Consider the following 19,922-nt stretch of genomic DNA (forward strand, 5'->3'; position numbering starts at 1 on the left):
CTTATCAGAGCTTGGCCAAGATCAGCTCAGTTTCATGCATTTTAATATCTTACAGAGGTGCTGGAGGAAGACTATAGCCTTTTAAGAGATGAAGCCCCACTGATGTCTCAACAATATGTGCAAAATGCAAAAAAGAGTCACAGAGAAAAATTACACTGCACTCCTGATTTTTCACTAATGAAAACACAGATATTGAGTATGCAGGTTTGTGTAACACTCAATGGAAGAGTTGAGGGCTTTATTGATGGATTTGGATGAAATAACATACACTAGGTTAAAAGACTGAAATCCAGACAGAGAGACTGACATGTAGACAGACAGATAGGTTCACAAACAAACAATGTTTCAGCAGCTTTGTTAGTAAAAGTACAAGGTCCTATGTTACATTCATTAAATGATAATGATAATTAAATTACATGCATCAATATCATTAGAGGAATTGAGAATGTGTTCAAATGGTTAAATGTAATATCAGATCAGTCTCACCTTAAATGATTCTAGAAGACCTCCATGACCTCCGTTTTCTATTTTTTCTTCATCTGTAGCTGAGCCCAGTCCTATTGTGGCCTGTGTCTGTCTGTGCAACTCATCGTGAAGGTTATCTAACAATGCCGCCCGTGTCCTCTCCTATCAAAGACACATAGACACTGATGCAGATAGACTAATTAAAGGTACAGTTTGCAAAATAATATGCTGTTATTCATGAATCCAGGTCTTTCTATCAACAGCACAGTTCACAGTGACCACGTCTTTCAAGCTCCAAAGAGGACAAAAAGTGTAATTGAAGTATCATAAAAGTAGTCAATTCAACTTGTGCACTATATTCCAATTATTCTAGAGCTGTTCAATATCTTTGTGTGAGGAACAGAATGAAATGTAATTCATTATTTGCTGATAATCTTCCCCTCCTTTAAGATGTTAACTCAATAACCGCTGCAACCGAATCATCGAATCAGCAAGTTGAACCCGAGAACTGAATTAGTCTTATAGTTCAGTGATGGTACTTTTTAATGAACCACATGATTCAGTTCACAAATCGGAATAAAGTTTTGTTCACGGAAACGGACTGATATGGTTCTCAAGTTCAACTCACTGACTCGATCCTCAGTGGAGGGAAAGATTGTCAGTGACGAATTATATTTCTGTCTGTTCTTCACACAAAGCTACTGTAGTTTGTGAAGTATTGCATGGAGTTCAAAAGATTTTGAATATAGTACACAAGTAATATTGAAGACTTGTGGTGTTTTTTCTATAATTTTTAGAGCTTTTTTGTCACTATGAGCTGTAATTGTACAAAAAATAGCAGCGTGAAGATTCTTCAGAACTTTCCTTTTTTTGTTCCATGGAAAAAAACAGCATCATACAGGTTTGTTACAACACGAGGGCGAGTAAATAATGCCAGAAATATCATTTTTGGGTGAACTGCTCCTTTAATAAGGAATAGTTTTCCAAAAATGAAAATTATCTCATCATTTACTCACTCTCATCCCATGACAGATGTGTATGATTCTTTTTCTTCTACAGAACACAAATAAAGAATATCTCAGCACTGTTGGTCCATACAATGCAACAGGGACCAAAACTTTGAAGCTCAAAAAAGCACAAAGACAGCATAAATGTAATCCATATGACTCCAATGGTTAAATCCATGTCTTCAGAAGCTTGATAGGTGTATGAGAAACAGATCAATATTTAAATATTTTCTTTACTATAAATTCTCCTCTCTGCTCAGTAGGTGGCGATCTGCCCGAAAAATGTGAATCGCCAAAAACAAAAGAAGAATGTGAAAGTGAAGATTTATAGAAAAAAAGAACTTAAATATATGAATTAAACTTATTAGCCACACCTATCATATCGCTTCTGAAGACATGGATTTAACCACTTGAGTCATATGGATTACTTTTATGCTGCCTTTATATGCTTCAAAGTTAACCTGGACCCTGTTAACTTTCTTTATAAGGACCTACAGTGCTGTAATTCTTCTAAAAATCTTTTTGTTTCAGCAGAAGAAAGAAAGTCATACACATCTGGGATGGCATGAGGGTGAGTAAATGAACATCCCTTTAAATTAACCAGTTCTAGCATGGTGGATCCTTCATTTCTTTGATTATACACAACAGGTATGTGATATGAGTGATCTTTAAAAAAAAATCTCCCTTTAATAGATTAGCTCACCTCTAGCTTGGCGAATTTGTCTGATTTGTAACAAGCATTTTCTGCATTAATCAATTTTGCCAGCAGAAATTCCCGGAACTCAGGTCCCTGCGGAAGGACAGATCTCCATCATCTTTTGATAAACATCAAAATCTCCAGCCACATTTAATTGAAAGTCAGTTGAATCATTGCCCGCATGCTGTTTTATTACCTTCTTAAAAACTGGAGGGTTTGGCAGAGGGGGGCCAAAAGTAGGTACATCCTCTCGAGCTGTGACAGACACCTGCGAACAGCAATCAATATCTCAGATCAGTGTTTTTTTAAGTGATTGGAGGATATCTCGAGTAATTCAGATAGGTGTTTGACGAACCTTGTATGTGGTTTGGTCAGTGCAGGGGTTTTCTGCCTGCACTAAGATGTAGGCATGAAGGAAGTTGGATGCGATTATATCAGGTACAAATGGCGTGGCCTCCTCCTGAAAGACGGCAGCGACGATGTCATTGCCAATATGTCTCTTCCTTTGGAGCTAAAAAATTTATAATAGATTACTATTCATTAGATTTTGCATTTATAATTCAACAACATTTTTGTCATCCAGATCAGTATATAGAATTGATTTACTTTATAATATATGACTATTATAATTCTTTATCATCAAAGTCCTGCATCACTAGTCCTCATAATTCAGCACATTTTCAAAACAATGAAAACATACACAATTACTCCCATTGTGCATATATTATCATATTTAAAGGTACAGTACAATAAAAAGCCTAACTACAGAGATCTAAATAATTTCACAAACTCTGCTCAGATTTGTCAATTTGTTATCTGCAATCAAACGTCAGCCTCTCATCAAATTCTTCCAAGGCCTTTCCAATTTTCTCAGATGAGGTATCCACAATAATGTTTTAATTCTATATAATTACTGTATTTCAACAATTGCCGCTTTAGTTTCTGTTATAATTATCTTAAGGAATTTTAAGAGAAATATCTGAGACAAAGTTAATAAATTAAAATAACATAAATGAGAAACTCCAATAAGTCAATACAATAAGTAAGAGCAATATCTGAGCATTTTAAACTCCATCTGGGAATGGTAAATTCTGGATTTGCCTACCTGCTGAATGTCTCCTTCTGTAAATGGGAGTTTTGTGGAAACATGGAACATTATTTCTTTCTGACGGAACACAGTATAGACAGACTCAGATCCAGTCTGCCCATGAGAAACATCCAGACCGCCTCTGAACCTGTGGAACACAATTTCACAGAGACCAGGAAAATGGAGAAATGAGTTTTGTAAAACACTGCTGGACATTTTAAAGCTGCACTATGTAACGTTGTGCTCTCTAGCGACATCTGTGGTTGAAATAAAAATTGCAAGCAATTTGAGGAAGACTATATTACGTCAGTTGAGTCCTGGCACTGTTCTTCTGGTGGATGATTCTCCCAATTTGAGCTTATCTGGATCATGACTGGAGCCATAACGTGCTATTTTCATGTTGATATTATGTTATACGATTAAACATTCATAACGGAAATATTATAAGGAGAGAATTACGGACATGTATGTGTTTATGTTGGTGTGATTTGGTTTAAGTTTTCATTAAATTATTATTTATATTGACAAGCCGGTTCTCGCCTCCTCCTTGCCCATCTTAACCCCCCTTACAGGGATAAAATATACTTTATTACAATAAGCCAATTTCAGAAGTCATCCATATTAAACATGTCAGTAACTTCACCGGACAACGTAGATACATTGTGATCAGTTGACACACGAGAAATGTTCAATTCACAAAAGCATGACAAGCAATATAACCCTACAAGACAACATATCTAATTATTGAAGCAGGTAAACAACTTCACCAAATGGATAACAGATAAACATCCATCTAGACTACAGCGATACTATCATGAACTGTGTGAGTGCTACTGAACTGAGTTAAACAGCATTGTTAGTTTCACCAGCCGGAACATGAGACAGCCAGCACTTCTTTCCTGTGTGTGCGGACATGACGTAATGATGCAAGGATGAATGTCTTAAGCCAGTGATTTCGCGCCAAATCGAATCCGACAGCTCAAAATGCAAATAACTTTTATAGGCTTGCCTTAGAGAATCAGGGTAAGATAAGGACATTGTTTTAAACACTGATTGTTGATGTACTCAATCAATAATGACAATTTGATAATTTTTAACCAAATAATCTTACATAGTGCAGCTTTAAATAAACCTGATTACTGTCTGCAGGGTCCCATACAAAAACATGCACAAAACATGCACAAATTTTAAATTAAATTAATTATTCACAAATGGACTCTTTGTAAATTGTTTCATATTAAAACAGAGCTTTAATATGCACGCAGGTGACCCCTGGCAGTAGTTTGGAGAGTTTAATCTCCGCCTCTCACCCTTTAAAATCCTGCAGTTCAATATTGTCTCCTAAAACACTGAGGAATTCAGCGAACGCTGGCGTCTCCTCGTTGTTCCCAAATAGCTCTTCTTCTGATGTCTGATGTAGACAGAGAATAACATAAAACAGAGAAAGAGATACAGAGAAAGAGAAAACATAAGTGAAAACTTTCCTATCAGATATTTTCAAGATGTTCCCTGCTGAAAAAGAAGAAGCTTGAAACAGCCTTAATTGGTTTGCTGGTCTCCCAGCCCAGTCAATACAGCAAAAAATAAATAAAATAAATAAATAAAAAAGTCATTTAATAATTTAGTATATTTGTCTTGTTTTCCAGTAAAAATATCTGAGCATTCTTAAAACAAGATACATTTATTTGAGAAGCAAAATTACATTACACATTTTGCCTTGTTTTAAGAGAAATCTAACATGATTTTGTCATGTTTATGATTATTAAATTTTTTTGTTTTTAAATCAGCCAATGGGGTAAGAAAACAATTTTTTTTTTTCTTGTTTTAAAGGGATAGTTCACCCAAAAATAAAAATTGTCTCATCTACTCATCTCATTTACTACCCTAATGCCATCCCAGTTGTGTATGACTTTCTTTTTTCTGTTGAACAAAAAAAGAAGATTTTTAGAAGACTATCTCAGCTGTGTTGGTCCATGCAATGCAAGTGAATGGTGGCCAGAACTTTGAAGCTCCAAAAAAGACATAAAGGCAACCTAAAAGTAATCCATACGACTCCAGTTGTTTGACTCAAGTCCTTTTTTACAATCAGTTCTTGTTCCTGCCCAGTAGGTGGCAATATGCACGAAGAATAAGAATTGCCAAAAACAAAATAATGTGAAAGTGGAGATTTATAGAAAAAAGGACTTAAATATTGATATGTTTCTGAACCACACCTATCAAATCACTTCTGAAGACAAGGATTTAACCACTGGAGTCTTATGGATTACTTTTACACGCCACTTTTTGGACCTTTAAAGATCTGGCCACCATTCACTTGCATTGTATGGACCTAAAGAAATTAGATATTCTTCTAAAAATCTTTGTTTGTGTTCAGCAGAAGAAAGAAAGTCATACACATCTGGGATTGCAGGAGGGTGAGTTAATTATGAGAGAATTTACATTTTTGGGTGAACTGTCCCTTTAAGCATAAACCCCACTAAATTGTGTTAGATTTCTTTGAAAACAAGACTTGATATCTTATGTAATTCTGATTCTCAAATAAAATGTTCTTGGTTTAATGATGTTCAGGTATTTTTTTTAAACAGAAAATAATACAAAAATACTGAAAAAATAATTAAAATAGTTCTGTAGTGTACATTAAGGTTGTATTTGTTAACACGAGATATAGATACATTAATTAACTTGAGCTTTTTTTTGCAGTGAAGCTGGTTTTGCTGGTTTTAGAGGGCACATTTCAGCTAAACCAGTGGAGCACTTGCTGACCAAGCTAGAAGGCTATCTTAAGCCATCTTCTATACAGGTAGTCCCCCCACCACCCACTGTTGATTGAAAATGAGAATAATGTTGTTTTCCGCAACTCTTACCTGACCAAACTTCTGATAGATTATGCCAAACTTTAAAGTGTTGTTCACCTCGTGCTCATCAAAACCAACGATCAGTTGTGAGGCCTTAGGTGAAAGAAAACAGAGAGTGAGCAAACCGCCTGCAGGAGTAAAAATGTGTGTCAATGCCTTTCATTATTCTGCCATTTGTGCTTGCCATGCCTGAGAGACCATGTAAGCCTTGAGATGGTCAAGGCTTCTCTCAAAACAAAATCATGTCGCTCAGGCATGCCAGACATGAATAAAGCAGATGGATTTGTGACTTCCTTGGAGCACATGGACATATTAATGCAGATGACTTGGGCGCTAGGGTGAAACAGAGCAAAGCACAGCCTTATTTCACACTGATGCCTGAAGTAGGTAAGTCACAGATGGCATTAGAAATAGGAGCGAGAGACTCACCCTAGGGTAGAGAACAGGGTTGAACTTTAGACCTGTGACGTCATCGCAGAGCAGCTGAAAGACAGAGCACACATCTGACGTGAGCATCTTGTAACATCTGAGTGGATCTCTGAGTGAGTCTGAGGTTCAAAAGAGGTCCTCTAGTTACTCAGCATTTACTTGTGAAACTTTTAGTAGGGTATAAAGCATACATTGCATGTACACTGCTTGATCAAACTTGATAAAAATCACTTTGTTGGTGCATTCTGCACTCTATTCTGAGTTTGGTTTACGCACAAAACATAGAAACTATTTCCACACAGCAATTCTTGGTGGCTTTAAATAGAAATTCTCAAGTAAAATTTACTTTGCAATAATCTATTTCAAGTAAATGAGTACTGTAGCACTGAATTAAGCCCTGCTTTTGGAAATATAGTAGCTTTCAATGTTTTTTTAACATAATTGATCATGTACCACATGATACACAGATGTCTTCCACAGGGAACCTTAGTGAATGCTATGCAGTCTATTAGACAATATCACCTTGCATTACTGGCATTAGAAACAAGATGCAGAGCTGTGCACGCAGACCTCAACACTTGGTGAACAAAACAAGAGGTTACCAAACGTTACAACAAAATCAACAATAAAAACGGTTCAAATCAATTTGCAAACAGTGAAACAATGCAAGCTCATTAATTATTCAAGCCTGGTGCATGCTGGGAACACCATCTTTAGAAAGTAAATTTAAATGTACTTGTTTTATTTACTTGTGAAATTTACTCAAATTAGTAAATAAATAAGACATGGTTTTCTCCTTTAGGATTGATACATGATGACACAAAGATAAAACAATTATAAATAATATTTACTAATAATAATTTTTATATTCAGCTAGAGCAGTTTGAATTGAGTACAAATGTATAATTTATTTAATAGTTTCAAGTTCACGCTTTAACTTATTCAATGTAGAACGTACTATTCTGCAATATTTACTTCACCACAGAATATAATTTTTTTCAGTGGTAATGAAGTCAGGTTGATTCAGTCATATGAAATCATATTTTTTACTTCAATAAAAGCAGTTATTTTAGATGTTACCACGTAAAGCACATTTTTAGGGTAGGCTACCTCACAAAACCTTTTTCTTTTCATTGTGCCTGAGACTTTTACCTGGAAATTGTATCTGTATCCTGAGTTTAGTAGCAGGGCAAGTAACAGATGCTTGTAATTATCAAGATTTAAAACACATTACGGAAACAGGAATGGAACTTAGTCAGGGTAGTTGCAATATTTAATTTGACATGAATGAAAATAAGGCTGTGTGGGATTGAAGTACACTCTGTTCAATGGATAGGGTCTTAGGTTACGTTAAACGATCACAATCCACGATTTCTACAGTTTGTCTTCCAGAAATATTTTTTCAATCTTTCAATATCTGGATTGAACAATCTGAACGTGAATGTGTCATTTGTCCTACCTTGGCTATCTGTGGTACGCTTGGTAACTGTGACAGGCCTTCAAGTGGAATTCTTTCATGAAGGGTCTTTGTTTTTGACCTAGAATAAAACACAGTATGAGCACATAGGTCTACCTAACAATAAATACAGCAGTGTTTCAATATACAGTATGTATTTACAGGTGAGAGCAAGTGTTTGCCAATCAGTAAATGTTGGTGTGTTGGAGATTTTAGGGTTTGTGGCACCTGAGCATGATACGGAGTGACTCCTGTCCATCTCCATCCTCATAATTCAAAGACATGATGAGATGGCCCATACTACTGGCAGTGCAGTAATAGTTCATGTGCTCCTAAAAGAGTGAAATGGAGAGAGAGAGCAGAATTGGTGGTTATACAGGCGTCATTTCACATGTCTGTTCCACACACACATTCAGTTGGGGAAATTCATTTTCCAATAAACAGATTTTGCATTCATATCACTCAAGTATGGCTCTGTAGAGGTGATGTTCTCTCATTCTTGTCATGCTTCCCGTGACACAGAACACAATGATACCAAAAAGTGCAGCAAAAATGTTTGTTCAAAGAGGTGCCATCACAATTCATTTCGAGTGTATGAAGAACTGTGTGTGACTAAGCAACAGCTGTGTGAATAATTACCTCAGACAGGGTGCATGCCTTCAACTGAAAGGGCATATATTATTAAAAACATGGATTTATTTACCTTAAGGGGCTGTTTTGACCTGATCTGACCAAAAAAAAACTTTCTTTGTAACCTTATGATGTCAGGCTGATTGTGTCATAATAAATTATAAAATTGTTGTATATTATATTATATTATATTATATTATATTATATTATATTATATTATATTATATTATATTTTTTACTTCAATAAAATCACATAAAAGCAAATGTTTTGCTTACCTGACATTTTTTTTTCTTACAGTGTATTTTGTGGTGAGAAAAACATAGCAATAATGGATTAAAGCAGGATTTTTACATTATTTTGCAAGTAGTTGTATGAATTCATTTGAATTAAGAAGCAACATGGAATAATTGTAATTTTAACAATTAATTTGTCACAATGTAGGACCATCTGAAATGAACTAGTGAAGGCAAAATGTTTATTACAAGAAGTGAAAAACTTGAAAATGAAACATATTAAAGAAATGATGACCAGTTACACCACCTAAAAAATATGGGTCAGTAACATGATGCTAATTATTAAAAAAATAAATAATAATTTGATCTATTAAATTATTTAAAAATACATAAAAAAATGCAGTGAAACAATTTTGTTTTAAAATATGATTAAAGGGGTTAATTTAAGTCTACATGAGGAATCAAATTTTCCTTGTCATTTTACTGTAAAAACATACTGTAAGTTTCAGAACTCAAGACTTCCTCCTTAATAGAAAAAGAGCATTTATTTAAGCCAAGCTGCAAAAATGGCTCTTTTGGAATTTGTGGATTTTGTGATGTCACAAGGACAAATATGTCAGCAAAAGACAGCCTCTAAAGCAAGACATCAATGCCCGCTTTTATGACATTGCGTCCTTGGCCCCGCCCACTGGCACTCAGTCAGACAGGTGAAGAGGTGAGTGATAGGCCTCATCTGTCATGGGAGATTCATCTACACCAAAGGGTACTTACATAGGACACCTTCCGAAATGTTTTTCTACATAAACATGCTGTGGCAGTGGGGGCATGGTTGATCCATAGAGGGAGAGAGAGAGCGGTAAGGGTGCATAAAGCTGAGCCAAAGTATGACTAACACTTGTCTCTAATTGTAGTGAGATTGGGGAGAGCAGCATAAAAGGACCATGCCAGCGCCAGATCGAGAAAGAGAGAGCTAGAGATCTAGAGACCCGCTGAGTAGATGACGCGTTAATGTGAAGCTTAGGAGTTAATGTAAAGCTAATGAGATACTGTAAAGCTATTGAGGTATTGTGAAGCTGTAAGCTCAGATAGTTGACAATTAAAAAGCCTTTCCTAAGACTGAAGAAACCCGGTTTCCTGTGTTCTCCTTCCCTCCCTGTGTGAAGCTTTGTTACACATGCACTAGACTAACTGCGTTGACCTTTATCAAGCATTTCGTGCCACTTTTAAAACACACAATATCAAGTAATAGCTCTTAAATAAAGGAGACACCCTTTCTGTGTCTTGTTGTTTTGAGTATAAAAGCATTCTGGATGTAATTTTGAACACATCTGCACTATTTAAAATTTTTGGTCTATGTAAACATGCACTAGATGGAGTCTTTGATCGTTTTGATGTGTTTTGATGCGCGCCACATACGTACTAGCACAATTTATAATTGTTCTGGTCCATTCCACTTCTACTTTCGGCTCATTTCACCATGTATTGCTTTAATTAATTAATTAATTTTCAATATGATTCATGCTTTGCAAAGGAGCTATCATTGAAAGATGGGGCAGTTAAAAACACTAATGGACCCGACTGCAAATCCTTAAGTAATCAATTCCATTCAATAATGTTTCATATGTCATATGTATAGTTTATGGTGCTGCTGTGCTTGAGTGAACAGTATATTAAATTTGGATGCAATGTGTTCGGTTTGCATTATGTGTAAACCCTGATATTTAATTGAATTATGTTGTAGAGTTTGTTAATTTTCTGCCGATTGAGTTTCAGATATAGCTGTGTATTCAAGGGGCTGCACAATGTTAGCCAAACATTGGGTGTTTAAGTTTAAGTTCAAAACCTGAGCATTTCAGACAGAGGGCCAGAGACAGGGAGCAAAATGATCATATATTACTAGATTTTGGTGGGAAAAACTACTAACATTATCAGTGGCCCTCAGGGAAGATAATAAAACTATTTAAAAAATATATATATTTGAAAAATAGCCACCAAATCAGTCATGTGGTGTAACCGACATTTTGTTGTCAATAGTCTTGACTCAAAAATTCATGTTTTTGCGAAAAAAATATATTTAAAAACATTTTTGAAATTAATGATTTAGTTGTGCACACTCTCATTCATTCAAGGAGCAAGGAAACTATTTTAATACCTTTTGGTATTAAAATGGACATGGACACAAAAATTACATTTCTACAAACTTAGATGCAAACAACAATATGCAAAATAAAAATACAAAAATAGGGGAAGAGAGAAAGGGAGAATGGAATGGGAACAAGACATGGAGACGAATCGGTTACTAACGTAACCTCGGTTCTCTCTAGATGAGGGAACGAGTATTGTGTAAGCTAGCTTACGCTACGGGAAAGACTCATTTTTTCTGAGATATTGAAGCCAAAAAATTATCCTTAATTTTGTATCCATTGTCAACGCTGTGCGGCAGCTGCAGACCTTGAGCGGGCTAGCTAGCGAGCTCATTGGTTGCTCTGCGGCAACTGCTGCAGCCTATAGACGAGCTTGGGCGAACTCGCATCCAATGAGAGGCGTCCGCGCGCTCACTGCATCAAAGCCCGCCAAAAAGGGCGTGACTAGAGTGCATATAAGCGTAGTTCGTAGGCTGGAACCCTGGTTTTCATTGAATGTAGCGAAAAATCGCTCGTGGCGCGAGCACGGCCGGTTACGCAATACTCGTTCCCTCATCTAGAGAGAACCGAGGTTACGTTAGTAACCGATTCGTTCTCTTACGAGAGGTTCTCTCGTATTGCGTAAGCTAGCTTACGCTACGGGAACCCTTTGTCAACGCCGTGCGCGCCAAGCATCCACTGCATGAGCCCCAGGGAATTAAGGGGGACCCGGGGGAGCCCTTGTGAGTGGGGAATTAATATTTGGCCGGCAAGAGTGCGGGCCAGTGTGTGTGTGTAGTACATAAGCACATAGACAGAGCGGCGGTGCCGGTCTGTGTGGACTGTGTCCCATTAATGCAGCTCACCAGGGGAGCTGTAGCGTATTAAACCGCTAGCAGTTTAGCCTGCAGAGCGGGTACTTCCAGATTGTAAAATCTGACAAAGGTGGAGGGGGAAGCCCAGCCCGCTGCCACACATATGTCGTGAATGGAAATCCCGCTGGACCATGCCCACGAGGAGGCCATGCCTCTAGTGGAGTGAGCTTTAATGCCTAGCGGGCATGGTAGGTCTTTTGACGCGTACGCGGCAGCAATAGCGTCCACTATCCATCTGGACAGTGTCTGTTTCGAGGTGGCGAGACCTTTGGTGCGCCCTCCGAACGAAACGAAAAGCTGCTCGGAGCTTCTGAAAGATGCGGAGCGCGCAGTATACAATCTCAGTGCTCTGACTGGGCAAAGGAGATTGGCGTCGCGTTCGCTATCAGATGCTGGTAGCGCCGACAAGGAAATGATCTGTGCTCTGAAAGGAGTACCGACCACCTTGGGGACGTAGCCGTGTCTAGGCTTTAAAATGACCTTGGAGTCACTTGGTCCAAACTCAAGACACGCAGCGCTGACAGATAGCGCGTGAAGGTCTCCCACCCGTTTAACTGATGATAGGGCAGTTAGAAAAACGGTTTTAAGTGAGAGGTGTTTCACATCCACGGATTGAAGCGGTTCGAAAGGGGGGCTTTCATAGCTTCGAGAACTATAGAAAGGTCCCAGATAGGAACCGATGGGGGGGCGCGGAGGGTTCATCCTTCTAGCTCCCCTGAGGAAGCGGATGACCAGCTCGTTTTTACCCTGTGACTGGCCGTGCAGGGATTCAGCGAACGCCGCGACGGCCGCCACGTACACTTTGAGCGTGGATGGGGATCTGCCCTTATCCAGCAGCTCTTGTAAAAACACGAGCAGCGGCGACACCCAACATGTCCGTGGTTCCAGGTCTCTGTCGGTGCACCATTTTGAAAACACAGACCATTTTGACGCATAGAGTCTTCTCGTGGAGGGGGCTCTAGCGTGTATGATGGTGTTTATTACTCCTTCTGGCAAAGCGACGGGTAGTCGTTGATCACCCACGCGTGTAGCGCCCAGCACTCTGGGTGGGGATGCCAGATCGTTCCGCGAGCTTGCGAGAGGAGATCTGCTCTCACTGGGATGGGCCACGGCGCTGTCAGTGACAGCTGCGTAAGCTCCGGGAACCATGTTTGATTCTCCCAGCGCGGGGCTATGAGGAGCACCGAGTGGCGCGTTTCCCTGATCCTCTGCATTACCTGTGGCAATAGCGAGACGGGAGGGAAGGCGTAAAGCGGGCGGTTGGGCCAGTCCTGGGCCAGCGCGTCCTTGCTTTTTGAGAAAAATATTGGGCAGTGAGAGTTCTCTTCTGACGCAAAGAGGTCTATCTCTGCTCTGCCGAATATGCGCCATAACGTCTGGACTGTTTGAGCGTGCAGGGACCATTCCCCTGGGGGAATATTGTCTCTGGACAGTCTGTCTGGGCCGTCGTTCAGGTGGCCTGGCACGTGCGTCGCCCTCAGCGAGCGCAGGTGGCGCTGGGACCAACTCAGTATGCGTTTCGTCAGATGGAAGAGGTTCCTGGATCTGACACCGCCCTGACGGTTTAGATAGGATACCACAGACCTGTTGTCCGAGCGGACCAGGACGTGGTGACCCTGAATGATCGGGAGGAAGCGCAAGAGCGCGTACTCGACCGCTATCATTTCCAGACAATTTATGTGAAGGAGCTTTTCCTGAACTGACCATAGGCCAAAAACCGGAGAGCCCTCGCAGACCGCGCCCCAACCCGTGTTGGACGCGTCTGTCGAGATGACTTTTCGGCGAGATACAGCTCCCATCATCACTCCCCGCTGATACCACTCGGCCACTGTCCAGGGCTGCAGAGCTGAAATACAGGTCTGAGTCACTCTGATTGGCTGGCGGCCTGTGGCCCAAGCCCGGCGAGACGCGCGGGTGTTTCGCCAATGCTGAAGCGGGCGCATGCGCAGTAAACCCAGTTGAAGTACTGCTGCGGCTGAGGCCATGTAGCCTAGCACTCTCTGAAACTTCTTTAGAGGTGTGAGGCTGTTCATCTGAAATGACGCGGCTAGTCGCTGCACACGGCGTGCGCGCTGTGTAGATAAGCGAGCCGTATTGCCACTGAGTCTAGTTCTATTCCAAGGAAGGAAATTGTCTGACTGGGCTGTAGTGAGCTCTTGGTCCAATTGACTGCAAGGCCCAAACTGTTCAGATGACTGAGGAGAACTGTCCTGTGAGACAGAAGCTCCGTATGTGATTGTGCCAAAATCAGCCAATCATCCAAATAGTTCAGAATTCGCAAACCCTGACTCCGCAGGGGTGCGAGCGCCGCGTCCATGCACTTCGTGAAAGTACGGGGTGCTAAGGACAGGCCGAACGGAAGGACGGTGTATTGATAAACCTGGCCGTCGAAGGCGAATCTCAAGAATGGCCTGTGACGGGGATTTATCTGAATCTGAAAGTATGCATCTTTCAGATCGAGAGAAATAAACCAGTCCCCCTGGCGCACATGCGCAGGGAGTTTGCTGGTTGTAAGCATTTTGAACGGTCTTTTTGCAAGTGCTTTGTTCAAAACCCTGAGATCTAATATTGGTCTGAGGCCGCCGTCTTTCTTGGGGACAAGAAAATAACGGCTGTAAAACCCCGACTCGCTCAGGGGAGGCGGCACTCTCTCTATGGCCCTTTTGCACAGAAGGTTTGCTATTTCTGAATGAAGCATGCACGCTGCTTCCGTGTTCACAGTAGTTTCGAGCCGCGCTCTGAAGCGAGGAGGACGGCGATCGAACTGTAGCAAATAGCCCTGATTTATTGTGCTTAACACCCATTCGGATATCCCTGGAATATCTTCCCACGCTTTGAAGCATAATGTTAGAGGGTGAGTGGCCAAATCGCTCTGATTGCCGCACACAGCGCGCTGAACAGAATGTGTGAGCGCGCTTACTGTGCTTATGCTGGACTGCTCGCAGACAGCATGGACAGGCTGTTCTGTGAGTGACTTCCCGATTGAGGTGAATGGGGAAAGAGTCACGTCTGTTAAGTGATACGCAAGCATAGTCACGGGCACGGGACTTACATACAGAGAAGTGTTTGCTGGCCGTGTGACAGAGCGGGCAGAGAATGGGCGCGCGCACGTATTCGTGAGCGCATTTATTGACTCTAACACTCGAGTGGTTCGTAACCGCTTTTGAGTGTGCTCTGATGGGGACACGGAACGTGTAATGCTTGTGTGTAGAGGTGAACACTGGATTGTGGGCACATTTTCTACACATAAGGCTGGTCGTGTGACAGAGCGGCCAGAGAATGGGCGCGCGCACGGATTCGTGGGTGCGTTTATTAACCCCAACACTCGAGCGGTTCGTAACCGCTTTATGTGAGTGTGCCGTGATAGGGCCACGGGACGTGTAATGCTTGTGTGTAGGGGTGAACACTGGATTGTGGGCACATTTTCTACACATAAGACATGTTTGCTCTCTGGTATGGACACGGGATGTGTAATGCTTGTGTGTAGAGGTGAACACTGGGTTGTGGGCACATTTTCTACACATATGGCATGCTTGCTCTTTACCAGATTTATTTGGGTCGCCGTGAAAACGGCGTTTGAGCGCAGGCAAGCAGGCGTTAACACCGGCTTGTTGGCTGCTGAATCTACCACTGTAGTAGCCTGAAGGAAGGGGACTGACAGGGGGCGAAGCTTTGACGGTGGTCCGGCCACAGCGGGACTGATCTGTCGTTTTGTCAACAAAGCTAGGAGGACTTCGGTTGTTCAGGTTTCAGCGCAATTCTAGTCCGAGGCCCGCGGGGGGGCGGCGGTCTGCGGCGGTCTGCGGCGGCTGTCTGAGCGCGATCGAGGGTGGCCGCCCTGTCGACGCTGAGAAGTCTGGCTTTGTTGAGCTGGGCGCTGGGCGCTAGGCTCGTGCAGGAGGCTCACGTGGGCGGCCTGCAGAGGAGCTAGCGCGACGAGGCAGAAAGAGATTCATGGCTTGTGTGGCTTTTTGGACCTCTGAAAACCGGTCAATGATACCACTCACGAGAGCGGTGCGTTGAGGAACGTAGAGCGCTCTGCTTCTCCCATGTCGGCTAGTGTTAGCCACAGATGTCTCTCGGTCACAGTCAGTGCGGCCATGCACTTCCCTATAGCTTGGGCTGCAGCTTTGGTAGCGTGGAGGGCGAGGACCGTAGCACTCCGTATGTCTGCAACCGCCTCTGGATGCCTGCTTTCCTCATCCCACTCCCGCAGAAGGTCCGCTTGGAGGATCTGTAGGACGGCCATAGAGTGCAGAGCAGATGCAGCTTGGCCGGCGGCGGAATAGGCGCGGCCAACACAGGCGGAAGTTGTTCTGCAGGCCTTAGACGGGAGCACTGGTTTAGACCGCCATCTCGCGGAGGGCGGGCAAAGGTGTGCTGCTACCGCATCCTCGACCGGAGGGATGGAAGCGTAGCCCTTCTCAGTGGTGCCGTCCACCGATTAGTTCCCCTTCGACTCCGGCGCGGGTCCTGCTGGATTCCTGGGCTGAGGAGGAGGCGTGTGAGCCTGACCACTCCTCGCTGTTCGAAGCCATGATGGAACAGCTCTTATCCTCCGCTTCTTCGTCCGAGATGGCAGCAGAGCAGCCGCTCGGCGGCAACTGCGCGTCCCGGGTGGGCGGGGAGGGTGAAGGCGATGCTCGAGGGATGGGCTCCGGCGAGGCAATCGCTTCTACCACTGTTTCCGGCAGCCTTTGAGAGCGGCGCTTTTTTCTGCGCGGCTGAACGGAAGGCGGCGCGGCGGCTTCGGTCCTGAGCGTTTCGAGTCGAGCCCGCAGGGTCGACATCGGCAGCTCCTCGCAGAGATCGCATCCGCCTTCGGCGAGGGCGAGCTCTGCATGCCCCAGTCCCAGGCAGAGAGTGCAGATGATGTGGCGGTCTCCGGTGCTGAGAGGAGCGCGGCATGAGGCGCAAGTGGAGCGAGGCATCTTAAAAAGACGCTCGTACTCTTTTGTGAAGTTCTTTAAGAACTAGCTTGCTTTTAAAAAGGATACGTCGCTGGATGGCGTAGCTCGCAGGACGGCTGAAGGTGGCGAAGACGGCCGGCTTCTTCGAGCGCTGTCCACGCTTGCTTGATGCCCCTCGAACGGTGACGCGGCTTCCGGTTCAGTGATGCGAAGAGCTTCGCTGAAGAGATGAAAATCAGGGTTCCAGCCTACGAACTACGCTTATATGCACTCTAGTCACGCCCTTTTTGGCGGGCTTTGATGCAGTGAGCGCGCGGGTGCCTCTCATTGGATGCGAGTTCTCCCAAGCTCGTCTATAGGCTGCAGCAGTTGCCGCAGAGCAACCAATGAGCTCGCTAGCTAGCCCGCTCAAGGTCTGCAGCTGCCGCACAGCGTTGACAATGGATACAAAATTAAGGATAATTTTTTGGCTTCAATATCTCAGAAAAGATGAATCTTTCCCGTAGCGTAAGCTAGCTTACGCAATACGAGAGAACCTCTCGTAAGAGAACTCAAACCTGCATTTCCCACATGAGCATAGGCTTCACATCTCACAGCCTATGTACTAACCACTACACCATGGCTCCGACACACTGTTAACGTCTAAGATCAAATCCTCACCTTGCCCAGAAAGTGTTTGCGGTAAGCCCGTGAAGCGCTGTTACATTCCAGCCGATATCCAAAGCCTCCTCCTCCACCAGGACTATCGTCATCCTCCTCCTCACAAAAACTGCTCTCTGAGGAATTGGGTGTCCCGACTGGGGCTTCAGGATCCTCAATCCAGTAACCACCAAACTGAGGTAAAATGACCTGAGGGTAGGGACCTCCCTTCTCCAGGACCTAGACAGGGAATATGAAGAAATAAGTGGTTGAAGATGAATTAAGGGGTTGCAATTATGTAACTCAATAACACTTTACAATAACTTTCATTATTAAGTAATTTACAAATATTAAAGAATGCTTTACAGGTCAGAAGCTGATGTACATTGACATTTCAATATATCCAATATGTTCAACTTTGATAAAAAAAACAAGTTTATTAATTTTTTTTAAAAACACGACCCGGCCCAGCCCTCCTCCCTGCCACGGTAAAAAAATGTAAACACTCCATGGCTCTGTTTGTTTGAGCATCCCGGCCAGCCTGACAAAGTAACATTAGCTCAACCAATGGCATTTGTTTGGAGCGGGTTATCTTTTGTCTGACCAATGGCAGATGGGGGAGTCAATACTTTTGCAATTCCATTTGGTGAAACTAGTGTGAAGAAATTTCACAAGTCAGCTTCTCAATTTGAACTGTTGTGTATTTGGAAGTGTTTGTGTTAGTGTCCATGGACTCACATCTTCTATCCGGGGGTAAGGGATATAGTCATCCTGTTGGAGAGAAACAGAAGTTGATCATAGGTTAACACAGCAAAGCCAAACAGTACATACTGTATCACAATCTGTATATTTCAATGAAAACATCCCAAGAGCAAAGATGCAGGAACTGTATCAACAACACAACATGAGTGATCAAAACAAATAACGCCAGCTGTGAGAAAAAAAAAAAGGCAACTGCTTGTTCTCAGCTTGACATCCTGTAATCATTTACGGGATATGAAGATTTTGGAGGACTGAAATTGGCTACATTTTGAATAAAGCTCACAATGAGCTACTCTGTGAAGACTCAGTGGCAGGTATTACATACACACAACTCTTATACATGCACTTAAAGACACATTATATACAAACATTCTGCAGACTAGCCAAACCTTGTATTTCTTAGTTTCCTCAGTTTTGGGAATCTGCAGTGATCCAGGTGAGCAGAAGAGAGTAGAAAGAGGAAGGGTGAATGACACAAACTAGAACTTTAAGACTTTTTGTCAAATTAGCTCCCCAAAACAAGCAGTTCTGTTTACAGTCAACCTGACCCTATTTATTTTCTTAATACATGTTCCTAGTCTAATTTTGAACAATTGATCTGTAAACAGCATGTAATTCCAACGGGATGTCTTTGTAATCTTTAATCAAAATGTAAAAACTTGCTCTACTTTTAAAACTGTTTTCCTTTTGGGTCACCAAAGCCTAATTTTTCAAACCTTTCTTTACCCACCTGTCATATAAAGACAACTTTTCATGCTTCGATCAATTCCCGATGGATAAAAGCAAGCATCACCCTACATTTTTTTAATTCAGTAACCTGTATAACGCTTAAGTATGTCATATTAAGGAAATGTATTATGAACAGTATTTCACATTGACTTCAAATATTGACAAGATGGGGGCCTGGGTAGCTCAGTGGTAAAGACCCTGGCTACCACCCTGGAGTTCTCTGGTTCGAATCCAGGGCATCCTGAGTGACTCCAGCTGGGTCTCCTAAGCAACCAAATTGGCCCGGTTGCTTGGGAGGGTAGAGTCACACAGGATAACCACCTCGTGGTCACTATAATGTGGTTCGCTCTCTATGGGGCATGTTGTGAACTGTTTGTGGATGCCACGGTGGATGGCGTGAAGCCTCCACAAGCGCTATAGCTCTATGGTAATGTGCACAACAAGCCACGTGATAAGATGCGTGAGTTAACGGTCTCAGATGAAAGAGACATGCCACCACAAGCACTTGGGAATTGGGCATTCCAATTTGGGAGAAAATGAAAAAAAAAATAATAATATTGACAGGATATCTTGAAAACATCCAAATTGTACCTTTTTGTGTGCTCTTAGAGGAGAAACTGTACACCATGGTAATCATAGTTTTTTTGTCAGAAACTATGTTTATCATGATACATTCTTTTAACTTGATCCTCATCGCTTTAGGGATAAACAAACTGCAATGTCTTGTTCAGTGGGAGACATTAATAATATTTGGTTCTTAGATCTGATGAACCTTACACCATCATCTTTGATAAAGAACAACACACGTGCATTCGATCTATTGAAGAGAGACATCAGGCTTTCACTCAAGCCTTTGGATCGATTTGTCACTCATACAGAAGAAAAGAAAAGAAGGCGGAGGGCTTTAATACCACCCGACTGAGATACAACACTTCTATTTCAACACAGTATTGATCAGCTTGTAGCTACCTGCTACCCATAATCTACACAGACTCACAAACATATACACAAAAAGAACCCAGTC

At 42.2% G+C, this 19,922-nt stretch overlaps 1 protein-coding gene across 6 annotated transcripts in view; it reads right to left on the minus strand.

The window, feature by feature from the left end:
* Positions 1-19,922, minus strand: part of rap1gap2a (RAP1 GTPase activating protein 2a) — a 94,952-nt gene that overhangs the window by 7,551 nt on the left and 67,479 nt on the right. For 5 of the 6 annotated variants that reach the window (XM_052107723.1, XM_052107727.1, XM_052107725.1 and 2 more), the window contains 12 exons: positions 18,146-18,178; positions 17,429-17,647; positions 8,225-8,328; positions 8,000-8,078; positions 6,541-6,594; positions 6,121-6,204; positions 4,567-4,667; positions 3,275-3,404; positions 2,525-2,680; positions 2,366-2,437; positions 2,176-2,262; positions 487-627 (listed from right to left, as the gene is read on the minus strand). In XM_052107723.1, the coding sequence (XP_051963683.1) occupies positions 487-627; positions 2,176-2,262; positions 2,366-2,437; positions 2,525-2,680; positions 3,275-3,404; positions 4,567-4,667; positions 6,121-6,204; positions 6,541-6,594; positions 8,000-8,078; positions 8,225-8,328; positions 17,429-17,647; positions 18,146-18,178 (1,260 nt within the window). Of the gene's footprint in view, positions 1-486; positions 628-2,175; positions 2,263-2,365; positions 2,438-2,524; positions 2,681-3,274; positions 3,405-4,566; positions 4,668-6,120; positions 6,205-6,540; positions 6,595-7,999; positions 8,079-8,224; positions 8,329-17,428; positions 17,648-18,145; positions 18,179-18,558; positions 18,592-19,922 lie in introns of all 6 variants that reach the window. The other variant, XM_052107724.1, reaches the window with a different exon arrangement.

Source organism: Xyrauchen texanus, chromosome 36, assembly GCF_025860055.1.
Source record: "Xyrauchen texanus isolate HMW12.3.18 chromosome 36, RBS_HiC_50CHRs, whole genome shotgun sequence".
In the NCBI taxonomy this organism is placed as follows: Eukaryota; Metazoa; Chordata; class Actinopteri; order Cypriniformes; family Catostomidae; genus Xyrauchen; species Xyrauchen texanus.